General features: G+C 46.3%; 1 protein-coding gene across 4 annotated transcripts in view; it reads right to left on the reverse strand.

Annotated features, from left to right (window-relative positions):
* The window catches only part of ZNF143 (zinc finger protein 143), a 133,929-nt gene that overhangs the window by 17,221 nt on the left and 101,108 nt on the right, over positions 1 to 15,600 (reverse strand). For 3 of the 4 annotated variants that reach the window (XM_074997420.1, XM_074997421.1, XM_074997423.1), the window contains exon 11: positions 5,937 to 6,116. The exons of the other annotated variant lie outside the window; for it this stretch is intronic. In XM_074997420.1, coding sequence (XP_074853521.1) covers positions 5,937 to 6,116 — 180 coding nt within the window. The remainder of the gene's footprint in view (positions 1 to 5,936; positions 6,117 to 15,600) is intronic. 4 annotated transcript variants of the gene reach the window in all.

A 15,600-nucleotide genomic window follows, 5' to 3' on the forward strand; every position in this document is an offset into this window, starting at 1 on the left:
CGGGATCGTGCTCCTCCTTGTCGATTGATGTAAAACATAGTGGAGGTATTGTCGGTATTGATCCCGACTACTTTGCCGTGCAGGTAATCTCGAAAATGTTTGCAGGCATTGAACACTGCTCTGAGCTCCAGTATGTTTATGTGCAGTGTCTGTTCCGCAGGGGACCATAGCCCTTGCGTCACCTTGTCGCCAATGTGCGCTCCCCATCCTATGTGGGAGGTGTCAGTAGTAAGAAAAAATAGAAATTTGTTGTTGGTGAAAAGGCACCCCCACTAGCAGATTCTCAGGGTTTTCCCACCACACCAGGGATCTGCGCACCCTCTGTTGTGGGCGACACCACCCTGTGGACAGTGTGGGATGCCGGTTTGTAAACGCTCGCCAGCCAATGCTGCAGGCTTCACATGTGCAACCTGGCATTCTGTACCACAAATGTCGCTGCCGCCATGTGGCCCAGCAGCTGTAAGCACATTAAGACCGGCACTGTGGGGCTGTATGTGATGACTTGCACCAGTGAACTGATGGCGCGGAAGCGGGTGTCGGGTAGGTACACCCTTGCTGTGATAGAGTTTATGCGTGCCCCTATGAACTCTATGGCTAAGTCTACACGTGCAGCCAACATCGAAATAGTCTATTTCGATGAATAACGTCTACACGTCCTCCAGGGCCGGCAACGTTGATGTTCAACTTCGACGTTGCTCAGCCCAACATCGAAATAGGCGCAGCGAGGGAACGTCTACACGTCAAAGTAGCACACATCGAAATAGGGATGCCAGGCACAGCTGCAGACAGGGTCACAGGGCGGACTCAACAGCAAGCCGCTCCCTTAAAGGGCCCCTCCCAGACACAGTTGCACTAAACACCACAAGATACACAGAGCTGACAACTGGTTGCAGACCCTGTGCCTGCAGCATAGATCCCCAGCTGCCGCAGAAGCAGCCAGAAGCCATGGGCTAAGGGCTGCTGCCCACGGTGACCATAGAGCCCCGCAGGGGCTGGAGAGAGAGCATCTCTCAACCCCCCAGCTGATGGCCGCCATGGAGGACCCGGCAATTTCGATGTTGCGGGACGCGGATCGTCTACACGGTCCCTACTTCGACGTTGAACGTCGAAGTAGGGTGCTATTCCTATCTCCTCATGAGGTTAGCGACTTCGATGTCTCGCCGCCTAACGTCGAAGTTGGTGCCGCTACTTCGAAGTAGCGTGCACGTGTAGACGCAGCTTATATGTTATGTGGGTTCGGACTTTGACTTTGCGAGGCTGATGACTAGGCCCAGCGAGGAAAACGTGCCCGCTGTGACGCGTATCATGCGTGAGACCTCTGCCTTCGAGGCCCGTTTTAGCAGGCAGTCGCCCACATATGGGAAAAATAAACACCCCCTGTCTGTGCAGGTAGGCTGACACCACTGCCAGGGTTTTGGTAAAGACTCTGGGGGCCGAGGAGAGGCTGAACGGAAGAACCCTGTGTTGGAAGCGCTCCTGGCCGACCATGAAGCGGAGGAAGCGTCTGTGTGCCGGGTGGATTGTTATATGAAAGTAAGCATCTTGTAAGTCAAGTGCTGCAACCCAGTCTCCATTGTCCAGTGCCGTGAGTATCAAGGCAACTGTGATCATCCGAAAAACGTTGCTTGCGCAAGTAAGGGTTGAGGCCCCGAAGATCTAAGATGGGCCTCCAGTCTCCTGTTTTCTTCTCTGGTAGGAAGTAGCGTGAATAAAAACCTTCCCCTGGAATTATTCCGGCACTCTTTCCACCTCCTCTATGAACATAAGGTGATTCACCTTCTGCTTGAGCCTCGCCTTGTGGCAGCATCCCTGAGGTGAGGCCTGGTGGGAGGCTTCGTCGGTGGAAGCGACTGGAAGGGGATCGCGTAACCCGTGGCTATGATCTCCAGCACTCATTTGAATGTGGTGATCTTTTGCCACTGGGAGTGGAATGGTCTGAGGCGATGATGGAACATGAGATGAGAATGGCATTGAGCGAGGGTATTGATAGTGCAGCCCCCGACATACCCGTCAAATTTGTTGCCTTTGGGCCTGACCCAAGGGCGTATGGCTTTGTTGAGAACGTCGCCTAGGAGTTCTGTACTGTTGCTGCTGTTGATAGCACCCTTGGCCATAGCCCCGTTGATATTGAGCATGCTGTGGTTGTAAGCGTAGCGTCTTTGCTGAGGATAAAATTTTTCCCTCCTGTATGCGGGAGTATAAATGCCCAAGGCTCTAAGTGTAGCTCTCGAGTCCTTACTGGGGTGAGGAATCAAGTCGGTTGAGTCTGCAAACAGCTTTTGTGTATCAAAGGGAAGGTCCATGATCTTCGCCTGTAGGTCCCTCGGGATACCCGACGTCTGGGGCCAGGATTCTCTATGCATGACCACTGCTGTAGCCGTTGAACGTGCCGCCGTGTCCGCCACGTCCAGGGCAATCTGGACTCCCATCCGCGATGCTGCGTAGCCCTCTTGAATAATCGCCTTTAACACCGGCTTTTTGTCTTCCGGAAGTGAGTCCATGAGGGAGTAAGCCTGGAGTAATTATCAAAATTATGGTTTGCTAGGCGTGCCCATAATTTGGCACTCTCAATAGCTGGGTAGAAGAGGAGTATACCTTCCTGCCAAACAGCTCTAGCTTCTTAGCATCTTTGTCCGATCCCCCCGATTTGTACTGAGAAGCCTTTGACCTCTGCTGGTACGACTCGACCACCAAAGAATTTGGTTGTGGGTGACTGAAGAGGAACTCCATGCCCTTTGCCGGGATGAAGTACTTCTTATCCGCTCTCTTGTTCGTAGGCGGAACAGAGGCCGGAGTCTGCCATATAGTAATGGCTGACTCCAGAATGGCTTCGTCCAGCGAAATAGCAATTTTGGACGAAGCCGGGGGTCTCAAATTTTCCAGGAGTTTGTGATGTTGCTCCTGCACCTCTGCCATTTGAATGTCTTGCGTGAAAGCCACCCTTTTAAACAGCTCCTGAAACTGTTTAAGGTCATCCGGGGGAGAGACATCCCCAGGGCCATGGCCTCATCTGGGGAGGATGAGGAGGAACCACTAGGGTAAACCTCCCTCGAACCCTCGGGCTCCTGCGGTCAATGATACACTTGCTCACTGGAGGACTGTGAAGGAAAGTCTCGGGGTTCTAAAATTAACTCCCCTTGAGACAACTGTGTTTCTGTCCCCGATCGGGAGTGCCCACAGGGGTATTGAGCAGACGTGGGGGACCTGCCCCTGGGTGTAGGCCTGTGGTGTCTGTGTCCAGCATGATAAGGACGACCATGGCAGCATGGGCAAGGGTCCGGGGATGGAGATCTAGACCACTCACGGGGTGTGTACCCCCGATGTCTGGGAGAGCGAGACCTCCACGACGACACAGATGGAGGTGAAACTGGCTTGTGATAGTACTCCAGGGGATTCAATCCCAGAAATGGTGAAGGTGGCCCAAGCCATGGTGACATTGGTTGGGGAAACGGAAAAGGAGGTTTCGGATGGGCCGGTGGAGACACAGGCCTTTGGAGCGGCGTGTGTATCACAGGGGGAGTGCTTGGTGCTAACAGCAGTGCAGCCCTGTCTGGAGATGGACTGCGGTGCCGGGCTTTTGATTTTGCCTTGCCCCTCCCCTGCAGGGCCGGCACTGCCCCTTTCCATGCCGGGGATCTTGGCCCCGCTGTCAGCGCCGCGCTCGGCACCGTCAGCTGTGGTGCCACGCGGGTATCCTCCTCCGGTGCCTGCAGGCTCTGTGCCTGGTGCCCCTGCACCGTTGGTGCCGTGGGGGCCGGTGCCACCGGGTCCAGCGCTTGCCTCACTGACGCTGTAGGTGCCGCACGTGCCGGCTGTTGTATAACCGGAGGCTCAGCCTCTGCCACGTGCGCTGCCGTGCTGCCGCTTGCCTGAGTATGTGGCTGGGGGCTGTGTGCTCCGCTCGTCCTGCTCGCTGCGAACACTGGCAAGGATCGAGCCAGGGAGAGTTTCCTCCATTTCTGCACCAAGGGGGTCAGAGAAAACTGCCCTCCTCTTATGCAACCCAGAGGGTCCTTCTGGGTGAGGCTTCTCCGGCAAGTCCGGCTGGAGAGCCTTATCAACAAGAGCATTTTACGCCTCATCGCTCTGTCCTTCCTCCTGGCCCTGGCTGTGAGCTTAGCACAGTGAGAACACTTCTGGGTAGCCTGTGATTCCCCCAGGCATCAGATGCATTCGCTATGCCCCACGGAGGCCGGCATAGCTTCACGGCATGACTCACGCTTTTTAAAACCTAAAAGAGGCCATTGCGGTGAGTCCTTTACTGTTAATAGAGTACTTAGCACTTAATCCGTGCCTTTCCACCCCAAATAGTGATTACCGGCCTGCGGGGCAGTGGGCGGTCTAAATGGTCTTCACGTCCGCTCTTCTCTTCTCCGCTCCTCTCTTTTTTCTTTTTTTTGGCTGATATTCTCTTTGTCTTTGCTTTCTCTCTCTTTTTTTTTTATAACCAAAAACAACAAATGACACATAGAAAAAAACCACTATTTAATCTGACTCTGGCCTTAGCCTGAGTAGATTCCGTCTGCAGCCGATGGCGGTTGAGAAGGAACTGGCGGGGACCAGATCGTGCACACGGCCGGGGGCGCACAGGGGGGTGGTGCGCGCCGGCGCATGCGCGATCCAGGAGAAATTGCTGGAAGATTTCCGATCTGCGGCACCGGGCGAGCTCGACACCTATTGTGGAGCACCCACGGGGACCACTCGAAGAAGAACCCTCAGTTCTGCTTTGCAGTGACTGTTCTGCCCTAACTTTACACATTAGCTGCCCCTGCTGACTTCATGGGAAGTTCTGCACATCTCCTCAAAGATGAAATGGGTTATTTCTACAGCATATCTTTGGCTCTGGTTAGAATCCTAAACCTCAGTCTCTTTAGCTCTACAGTAACTTTATGAGATTTATACATTAGAACGAAACCTGTTTGACAAGTATACAGAATCTTGAAATCTAAGATTTATTCTTCCCTACTAACAATGCAAAACAGGATACAATAAATTATGGCTACAGAGTTCTAGGGTCCTGCACATGCATTAAGAGTTATTTCTGCTGATTCATCTTAACAGTTAGTCCAGGTGGATCCTGTTCAGTCTAGATTAGGTTTTGATTCGAACTACAAGGAAGGGGAAAATAGGGGCAAGGACAAAAATTCTAGGAACAGTCAGCCTCAGGCTGAGGTTTGTGCTTTCTGTTACTTAATAATAAATGCAAACCTCAAGGAGTAAGCATTTGAGCCAAAGCCCTTTAACATCAATAGAAGTCTTTCCATTGTCTTCAGAAGGCTTTGCATTAGCCCCTGCGTTAAGAGCAGAATGGGAAAGTCAAACCTCATCTTACGAAGAAGTCTGGTCATTTGGTGTCATCTTCTGGGCAAAGTAGTTTATTGGGGACAGAGATGTCCCACCCAGGATAGTTTGGGATGCCCACCATTGGCCCTGTGCTTTGGGGGCCCCACACAGATTGAGGGATAACCAGGGGACTTCAGCATCATCAGCAGGAACAGGCGGAAACCCTACGGCCAGCACTGAGCCCTCCAATAGTGCCCCAGTTCACATCACCTGGAGGAATGGGTACAATGGGAGCAGGAAGGGGTCGTCCAGGGTCAGGGCTTGGAAGGAGTGGAGTGTGGGTGGAATGAGGACAAAGCAGGGACAGGAAATGGCCTAGGGTGGAGGGGTGGCTGTCCTGGAGCCCCGTAACCCCACTCCCCCACAGACAGCACTGATTGTGGAGGTCCCCCATTGATGGAAGACCCTAAAATGACCATTTGTGGCTGGTGAAAGGGGAGAAGAGTTAAAAGAATACCAAAACCCTCGAACACATCACTTTAAGAACCTTCCTATCCCAGTTCTGATGTGCAGTAATAATCTGTCTACCGAGGAAAAAATATCACAGCAGCTAAAAAGCAAATTGTTCTTCAAACAAAATGTCACTCGAATACCTGTATGTATTCTGACATGGTTCTTGTAATTGGTTGCACTGGCAAATGCTCTCCCACATCCTGGTTCTGTACAATAATAGGGTCTTTCACCAGTATGTGTCCTGATGTGAACTTTTCTAATATTGGATGTTGTGAATGACCTTCCACAGCCTTCAAAGGGACATTTGAAGGGTCTTTCACCTGGAAAAATATAGAAAAGTATACTGGTAAAGTTAAAAGCCACTACAAAAATAAATAACTACATTTAGACTAAATTTAGGATCCTAAAGCAGGCCGACTAATAATTTTTCATTTATTTTTTCTATATCATAATTCAGCCCAGCCTCATGATGAAAGAGAACCTGAAATAGAAAACATTTCAAGATAGATCACTTAGTACCAAAAAAAAAAAATGTATTTTTCCCTATCCAATAACTTTTCTTTTCCAATATGTAATACGTGTGGATCCCACTGTAGGTTCATAAGTGCATAATGCATGCACAGCTGGGATTTCTTTGAATAACAGTGTACTGTGGCTCTATGTCTGTACCCTATGGCTCCTCCTGTTCCTATACAAGGGCAAATAGGGCAGGGAAGCCATCAGCCTATAACAGTACCCTCACAATTAAAGCTTGTATTGCTGCGGACTCTGAAAAGCAGGGATGTAGGATATATTAAGGAATTCACACTGACTATAACATCTCAAAGAACCACAGTTATTGGAAGGGAAATGGCCATTCTTTTCTTTTTAGAGAATGTGTAAGTGTTCTCCTTGAATGGTGGGAACGAGCAGTTCTACCTACACTAATCAAACAGTGACACGATAACACTGCTCTCCTGAACTTGGCATCTGCCCTAGCTGCCATGTAAGAGAAATTATGTCTAATGAAAAAGTCAGTAAATTACTCCACATTGAACCCTTACAGTTCTTGGAGACTGGAACGTTCCTGAAGCATGTATCAGATTTTCTAGTGGAATCTGCAGTCAGCTGATAGCAAGTGGAAATGCACTGAGATCCACTTGGAGATTCTCTATGATCAGATGGTTTGGTCCTTAGATGGGTTGGAAATGGCCACAAAAAGGGAGGGAGACAACTGGAAAGTATTGGTTCTATTAAGATAATATATCAAAGCCCTGGTAACACCCAGAGTGAGGCTTCATGAAGAAGACTGGGAAGGCAACTGACTACTTCAAATGAAAGCCTGATACTACTACCTTAGGGATAAACTTAAAGAATGGTCTCAACACTACCTTGTCCCCACAGAATGACATGTAGGCTAACACTATCCATGAGAGCTTGGGTAGGATCTCACTAACTCCCTGAGGTTGATGTGATGGCCACCAGAAAGACAATCCTGATGACACGCTGTACTGAGTAATCAAACAATATTTAAGGAAGGGTGTTCTGGGTATTGCCAGAGGTTCCACAAAAGGAACTGGATTCTAACTGGGGAAGGGGGGAACAATGCAGGGGAGGAGGGAAGTAAACATGAAGAAGGTCTCTAAGAAATTTCAGTACCATTGGATGGGAGAAAATAGGGGGACCCTGAAAGCATCAAATGTCCATCCAGCCTATTTTGGTAGCTGTATATAGTCACTTCTACTGAATTCATTTTATTTTAAAATATCCTTATGGAAAATAAATTCCCATTAAGGAGGAGTAAGTCTTCCTGGTTGAATATTTTCTGCTTTGGAAGAGAATTTTTTTAATCTTCAGGGGCCAACCTCTTGTAAGGAGTGTTCACCTACTCAATATCCAAGCCATTAGCTGCAACAACTGCAAGTCTGGGTGGAAGCTGATTCTAGGATATTATGTCTAGGCAGGCTCAGAAGAATGGGGAGATTGCATAGACACCTGTATCTTGTCTGACAGCCAAAACTGCTTTGACCAATAAGGGGCTATCAGGATAACTGCATCTTTGAACCACTTGATCTCAAGTATTACCTGGGGATGAGTATAAAATCAGATATTAGTCTTCAAGACCACCAAAAAGAAGAAAAAGCATCCCAGACACACACCTCCTATTAAGCAGAAGTTTGGTCATTTGGTATTATTTTCTGTAGCAAACCAGCCTGTTGCAGGGGGTCCCCCGCTCACAGAATAATGGCTCCACGCTAGATCCTACAGTGACCTTTTGTGACTGGTCACTACATGCCTGGTTAAGAAGTCTACCACATTCTTGCTGGTATATAGCAAGCAGGGTAATCTTGTGTTAGGGACACCATTTTCAGAGCCTGTTGGCTTCCTGGCAAAGATGGAATGATCAGGCACCACGTTGTTTGGTTATGTTTACAGTGCTTAGCGAACATGTTGTCAGACAGGATTTGCAATACAGAGATCCAAAGAGGCAAGAATGCGCTATAGGCTAGTCTGATAGTTCTCAGGACATTCACACATAAAAGCTACATAATCTTGTGACCAAGTCCCTTGTACCTGCAAATGATTCAGGTGGCCACAACAGGTTGTTCCTGAGGTGTGTGTGGCGTCAGATAGGGAGGGAATAGAGTAGGGATCCCTTTGCACAGATTCACTTGGTCTTAGCAATAAGGCAACTCTTTTATGACCAGAGGCAGGACAGTGGCCATCTGTTCATGTGATGTCTGGATGGGGAGTTCATGGACCTAAGCTACAGCTGTAGTGGTTGGAAGTAAAAAAGCTCATGGACATGCACACATGTGGCCAAAGAGTCCCACAGCAGTATGCACCACCATTTTGGAATGACAATGGAGGGACAACAGGTCTGCAGATTGGAATTGGTCTCCTGGTAGGCCAGCTATGGCTGATGTGGAACTGATGAAAGCTACATGAACACTATTGTCTGAGATATTTCAAGGCATGATTTCTTCACAAGGTATTTTAGCTGCAACAGCCTTTCCTATTTACTTAGTCTCCTGCTGGGAACTACCTCTGATGATGCAATCACCCAACTATAAATAGACGTGGATTCCATGCTTCCTTAGCTGCATTGCCGCTGCTAACAAGAATTTGATGAGCTGTAAAGGAGAATCTGAAGGGTAGCATCCTAGAACCTTCTCCTGAACTCCACTGGTGCTGTGGTGGTGATACAGTGCTTTGGGATAGCTTTGCCCCCCAGGCTGATTTCAACTGGTGTTCTGGCATATGTAGTCTGGCAAGAGATGCTGACAGGTTGAGTCACCTCTTCAAGTTCGGCAAAAACTGGCTAGTGGATTCCAGTAATCCCATTAAGGCCATGACAGCATAACATACAAGTACAGTTTCTTCACTGGGTGCTGGCTTGTCCATCACTCTTCCTTACAAATCAATGGTGGTGCATGACTGCAGGGAAAGCAGACACACCTTTCTCTAGCCTGGAGCACTGACTCCCTGGCCCCTCTGAGAAAATTTTCTGCTTGAAGATAGGTAGAATGTTTGCTCCACTAATGTTGAGGAATAGATCTCCAGAGGTGCTACTGAAGTACATGGTGCTCTCAGAACCAGAGTCAGTATCAGCACTAGCAGGTGCTTCAGCACCACGTATCGTTTAAGTTCTCTTCAAGCTTATTTTGCATTTGACTTCAATACCAAACGGTGTACCTCTGAAACCAGGATCAGGGCTGACGAGGTCTTTTGTACTGTAGGGGATTCCTTTTCTCCGGCTTGGGAGAAGGGTCTGGTGGATTTCTCTCCAAATGATTTGTAATGTCTACCCTTAACTCCAAGTTCCACCTAGAGTTTCTGTATCTAGGTGGAGCTAGAGTGATCCCTTTCAGTGTCCAACATCGCCAGTGGAGCTTTTAGTGTCCAATTTGATGCAAGGGACATTGGGGTAGGCTCCAGGGCCAGTGTCTGTCCCTTCCTGAGCTCCATATTCTCTGTACTCATATATCTAATATAGTTTGTCTGGTAAATGGGGTGATGGATAACACTGGTTTGCCTGTTAGCAGGATACCTGGGATCTTCTCTCTTTAAGATTTGAGGAGACCTTCACTGATTGCTCTAGAAGACGGAGTGTCTGCCTCAAGTTGTGCAACTTACGCATGCCAGCAGAGAACGGCAGGTCATTGAGGATCTATCAATTTGTGTGACTCTCCTAGACCAATGAGGCACCCACCTCATAAGAAAATAAGGAAATTGGTCCATTTCAAGATGGACAGCGCATAAAGCCAGGAGTTCCAGAGACTGCTGTGTTAAGCGGTGCGTTACATAGAGTGACTGGGAGGAGAGGAAGAAACCTTGCTATGAGTCCAGATGGGCCTATATTATCACAGCAGGTAAAAAAAATCATGGTAATCAGAAGACTTCTGAAGATGATATATTTAGAGGACCTTTCAGAAACCAAAGAGAGGAATGAGAAGGGGGCAGGGCTATCTCTTTGATACAGGTGGTAAAAAGAAACTGAGGGAGAATCACAGGCAGTGTTCCCTCGAGTCTTTTCCAGCCGTGTGTGGATTTTTTCCATCAATGCACAGAATAAGTTTTTATGTGCAGGTAGCCATGTGCAAATAAGCACTACCAACAGAAACATAAAACTTACCTGGGTGTGCTCTGGTAATCAGCTGGGCAGCATTTGAATCTCTCCTGAGTGACCACTCAAGTGCTCAGTTTACAGTGAACAGTGATTACAAGTACTCTACCCATTATGCCCTCATATGGGGACATGAGAAGGTAAGGAGTACATGAGTAACCCCCGACAGAAAGTACTATTCAAAGAAACTATCATTTTCTCACACATTTGCTACAGGAATGCATGCAGTGGGATCCACACTGATACATACTTCAAGAATACAATGCTTCTGCATTAAGAATTTTGTAAAGGCATGTTGATACAATGAGGTGCAAATATTGTGGAAGACACAGAAGACCAGCATTCTACAGAAATAAATTCAATAGTGCTCACTTTATTTAATAAAATTAATTTAAACTTCTAGTATATGAACTTTTCCATGCAGCATACGCTGATTTTGAATAATTATAGCACAAGGAACTTTATTCTCTTAATCATAAATGAAACTGTGCTCTTCTTTATAATTACTTTATATTTAAGAACGAAAACTATTTTCTAAATACTACAGGAAGGAAAGAAATTTACACTGAAATATGTAAGAGCCTGGCAATTTTTGTCTGAAACAATGCACCCTGTCAGCCCATATATATTTTGCTGGGGGCTGTAACTCGCTACCTCACCCACATAAAGAGAGAATTCAGAATGTGGACAGAGCAGTCCTAATCCCTGGAAGAAGCCAAACCTGTGAGAAGGCCTGAGCAGAGTTTTATTCTTATTTTTATAGTCTTTGGTCCGAATCCTGTAATCATAGCTGCTTGGGTGGATTCATGTGACTGCTAGCAGTTCCAATGAAATCAATGGAGCTCCACGTGGTCCCAAGGGTCTTACCCACATGGACAAAAATGGCAGGATCAGGGCCTTTGTTACTAAAGTTTATATGAATGGTTTAGGGTTTGACCGTACACATTTTTTCCAAACATTCTTTTGATAAACAGTATATGGACAACACAATATCCTGGTTTATGAAGGACTTGAAAAGAACTGCATCGATGTCTTTTACAGTTATATATTTATATGTTTTGTATGTATTTTACAAGAGTTATCTGTAACTGTTTTACATTATTTTAACCTACACAGTAGCAAATTATTAAATATTTTAATTTAATTGTGTTATAATGGAGCTCCATTGGTGTGTCCAAGGGAACCATGTAACATTTTAGGGTTTGATCTTGCCATCAAAGAATTGAGAGTGTTCCAAAAAAATGAACTTACATTTTTACGGAATCCATCTTGAAACAACCAAAAATCCTGCCAATGTTACTCAGCCATTAGGACTAGGTAAGGGAAAAGTAACTTCTTGCATAATGATTGCAAATGTGGGTCCATAAATAAGTATACAAAACTATAAGCATGGACTGTCCATCACTAATGTGCCACCGCCACTATGGCTAAATATGGTAGATACATAACAGCACAGAGCACTACTATACATCAGTTTAGTATAGGAAGTCAGTAATGTTCCACTGAACAACAGGGGTGGTTTATGTATGCAGAATTAAATTACTCTAAACATGCACACTAGAGAATGGGGTTCAGCCTCTCATATTTGGATAGGTTTTAAACAATAATTAGACTCATACAGCCAACTGCTTATTGGTATTTTTAAAAACATGTTAGTATTTTCTTAAATTGCTCTGTTATCCTTCTCAATTTTGCAAGCAACATCAAAGTGATAGATTTGTAATACAAAAATAATATTTAGAGTTTCTGGCCCATAAAACATATAAAGCCTTTTCTGCAGCTCATGATCACATTGGGGAAAAAAAGGATTTTGGGTAAATCCATTCTGTGTGTCAAACACAAATACCAGGAATAATCTTCTGAATCATTACTAAATACTCAGATGAAAATGCAGAAATCATATAACATTTCAGTAAAATTTTCAATCCAGGTAAAAATGTAAATTAAAAGTGCTCACATGTATATATAATTTATTCAAAAGGTTTTAATGCTCTTTAAGATGTAAATATTCTTTAGGCCATTTTAAAAGCCACATTATTAAAATGAAAGCATATTATAACGTTTGTACTTTCTTAAGATGAAATTCATAAAATGCCAAAAACATTTTAGTGATTCACTGATAACTGGATTTTTTTAAATTTAAAGCTTTTTCATAGTTAATGCTCTTTAATAAAAATGATTACTCTGCATGGGCAAAAGCAACTTTTTAATGATTAATATCCCTGACATGTTAGTTTATTTATTCAAAGTAACAAAAGCAAATTAATTACAGACACGGTTGCCTTTTTTACATCTATTTTTGTGTAACAGAAGTTTCGTCACAAGAACATAAGGGCCATACTTGGTCAGACCAAAGGTCTATCCAGCCCAGTATCCTGTCTGCCAACAGTGGTCAATGCCACGTGTCTCAGAGGGAGCGGACCAAACGGGTAACAATCAAGTAATCTCTCTCCTGCCATCCATCTTCAGCTTCTGACAAACAAAGGCTAGCGACACCATTACTTACCATCCTGGCTAATAGCCATTAATGGACCTAACCTCCATGAATTTATCTAGATCTTTTTAAACCCTGTTTTAGTCCTAACCTTCATAGCCTTCTCCTCACAGATCTTACAGTTTCAAATTCATCCATCGTATAACTCCACCAAAAACTATATATGAATGATGAATTTGACACCACCCCATTCTCTAATTTACACTCATCTATCTGAAAAATATAGACATGGATTTTTTTTCTCTGAGACTGCATAATAAATTATACAGTTACCCTCCCCACATTCTCAGGAAAGGCTGGAGTAAGAGGGATCTTATTATAAAACAAATTGGACAAAAAAAAAAAAGAAAGAAAGAAAAAAAAGTCCTGAGACAGAGGTTAACCCCCAGGAAATTCCAGAAAAGTTAGCTCATTGTCAGAGGAAACAGTAAGTAATTCTTTACAGCAGCAGTTTTAGAAAAGTTTGTCAGTTTCCTGCCAAAAGGATGTATGCCTGTGTTTTAAATGCGCATGTTGCAATGTAGTGTTGCCGTGGTTTCTACAATCATGCACACCAGAGTACAGTTAAAAAACAGCAGAGTTGGAGTCAGACCCACCCAGCAACAGTGTTTTCTTAAAGTCAGATGTTTTTAGTTTAAGTGTAAATAATGACTACAGGAATGTCACATAACCTGTTTGTGAATCCAGCCCTTCGTTTTTCTCAGATAACTTTTAGAAAACAGACCAGATTATCAGGTGGCTGGAAGACAGCTTTTTTAAAGATGGAGAGCAGGGTCTGCTGGATAAGGTAATCTATGTTAGTCTAAGGAGGGATATAGTAACAGAAAGAGAAAACGGGTCAGAACTGTTTACTAGAGTAAGTTCTGCTTTCTTCTCCACTGCCAGAAACAATTCCTAGAAATATACCCTTCCAGATGACCATTTACAAATTTTCAACAAGACCAAGGAGGTCAGGCCTGTATGCAGGAGGGGACTTTTTTCTTTTTGTAAATGAGGACCACTCCCACCCCAGCAGGAAGAAAGGTTACTCACCGTAGTAACGGTGGTTCTTTGAGATGTGTCCCCGTGGGTGCTCCACATTAGGTGTCGGGCTCGCCCGGCGCCGCAGATTGGAAATCTTCCAAGCAGTTTCTGCCGGACCGCGCATGCGCCGGTGCGTGCCGCTCCCTTGCGCGCTCCTGGCCACGTGCGCGATCCGGTCCCAGCCAGTTCCTTGACCAACCGCCTCGGATGCTCCTGAAAAACACTAAACAGAGATCTGAAGCGGGGAGGATGGGCGGGTAGTGGAGCACCCACGGGGACACATCTCGAAGAACCACCGTTACTACGGTGAGTAACCTTTCTTTCTTCTTCGAGTGTCCCCGTGGGTGCTCCACATTAGGTGACTACCCAGCAGTAACCCAAGATAGGACGTGGGTAATCGGATTACGTGCAGCTTGTCCCAGAGAGGACCGCTGTCGAGAGACAGGTATCCTCTTGGAATACCCTGTGAAGGGCGTAATGTTTGGCGAAGGTGTCATAGGATGACCAGGTCGCCGCTCTGCAAATGTCTTTTAGCGCAACGCCCTTGAAAAAGGCTGTTGATGCCGCCACCGCCCTAGTGGAATGAGCCCTGGGCGTGGCCAGTAAAGGAGTCTTTTTGAGTTCGTAGCACATTTTTATGTAGGATACGATGTGCTTCGAGATTCTCTGCGAAGAGAGACCTTCTCCTTTCGATTTGGGAGCGAGAGAGACCAGGAGTCTATCCGTTTTCCGGAAGGACTTGGTCCTGTCTATATAGAAGGCTAGCGCCCTCCTCACGTCCAGGAAGTGTAGGTGCGCCTCTTTGCTAGAGTTATGAGGCTTTGGATAAAACGAGGGTAAAACAATAGGTTCGTTAATGTGAAATTCAGAAGAAACTTTAGGAACAAAGGCTGGATGCAGCCGTATGGTTACCTCCTCCTTGGAAAAAACAGTGCAGGGTGGCGTTGCCATAACTGCCGCAAGCTCGCTCACCCTGCGAGCTGATGTGATTGCGAGAAGAAAGGTCATCTTCATCGTAAGGAGGCGGAGGGAAACCATGGCCAAAGGCTCGAACGGTGGTCCCGTTAGCGCATTAAGCACCAGGTCCAAGTTCCACGAAGGTGGAAGCGGTTTCCGAGGAGGGTATAGGTTTACCAACCCTTTGAGGAACCTGGTAACCATGGGATGGGCAAACACCGTGTGCCCTTCCTCTTTGTGTCTGAACGCCGAAATGGCGGCAAGGTGGGCCTTTAACGAGGATAGTGAGAGTCCTCCTCTCTTGAGGTCCAGTAGATACTCTAATATTACAGGTATAGGCACCGAAAGGGGGGCTAGCTGTTTGGTAGAACACCATGCCGTGAAGCGAGTCCATTTCTGCTTGTAGGTCTTCCTGGTGGAAATCCTCCTGCTACTTTCTAGGACTTGTTGCACTTCCTCCGTACATGTGCTCTCTAGGGAGCTGAGCCATGGATTAACCACGCTTGTAGTCGCAGGCCTTGGGGGTGCGGATGCACTATGGACCCCTGGGCTTGCGTGAGCAGATCCGGCGCCACCGGAAGGGGCATCGGTGGACAGTCCGACATGCGCAGGAGTAGGGGGAACCATTGCTGTCGATCCCACATTGGGACTATCAGGATCATTCGGGCTCCTTCCCTCCTGGCTTTCTGCAAGACTTTGTGGATCAGCACTGTGGGAGGAAAAG

This window comes from Carettochelys insculpta, chromosome 6 (genome assembly GCF_033958435.1).
Source record: "Carettochelys insculpta isolate YL-2023 chromosome 6, ASM3395843v1, whole genome shotgun sequence".
Classification (NCBI taxonomy): Eukaryota; Metazoa; Chordata; order Testudines; family Carettochelyidae; genus Carettochelys; species Carettochelys insculpta.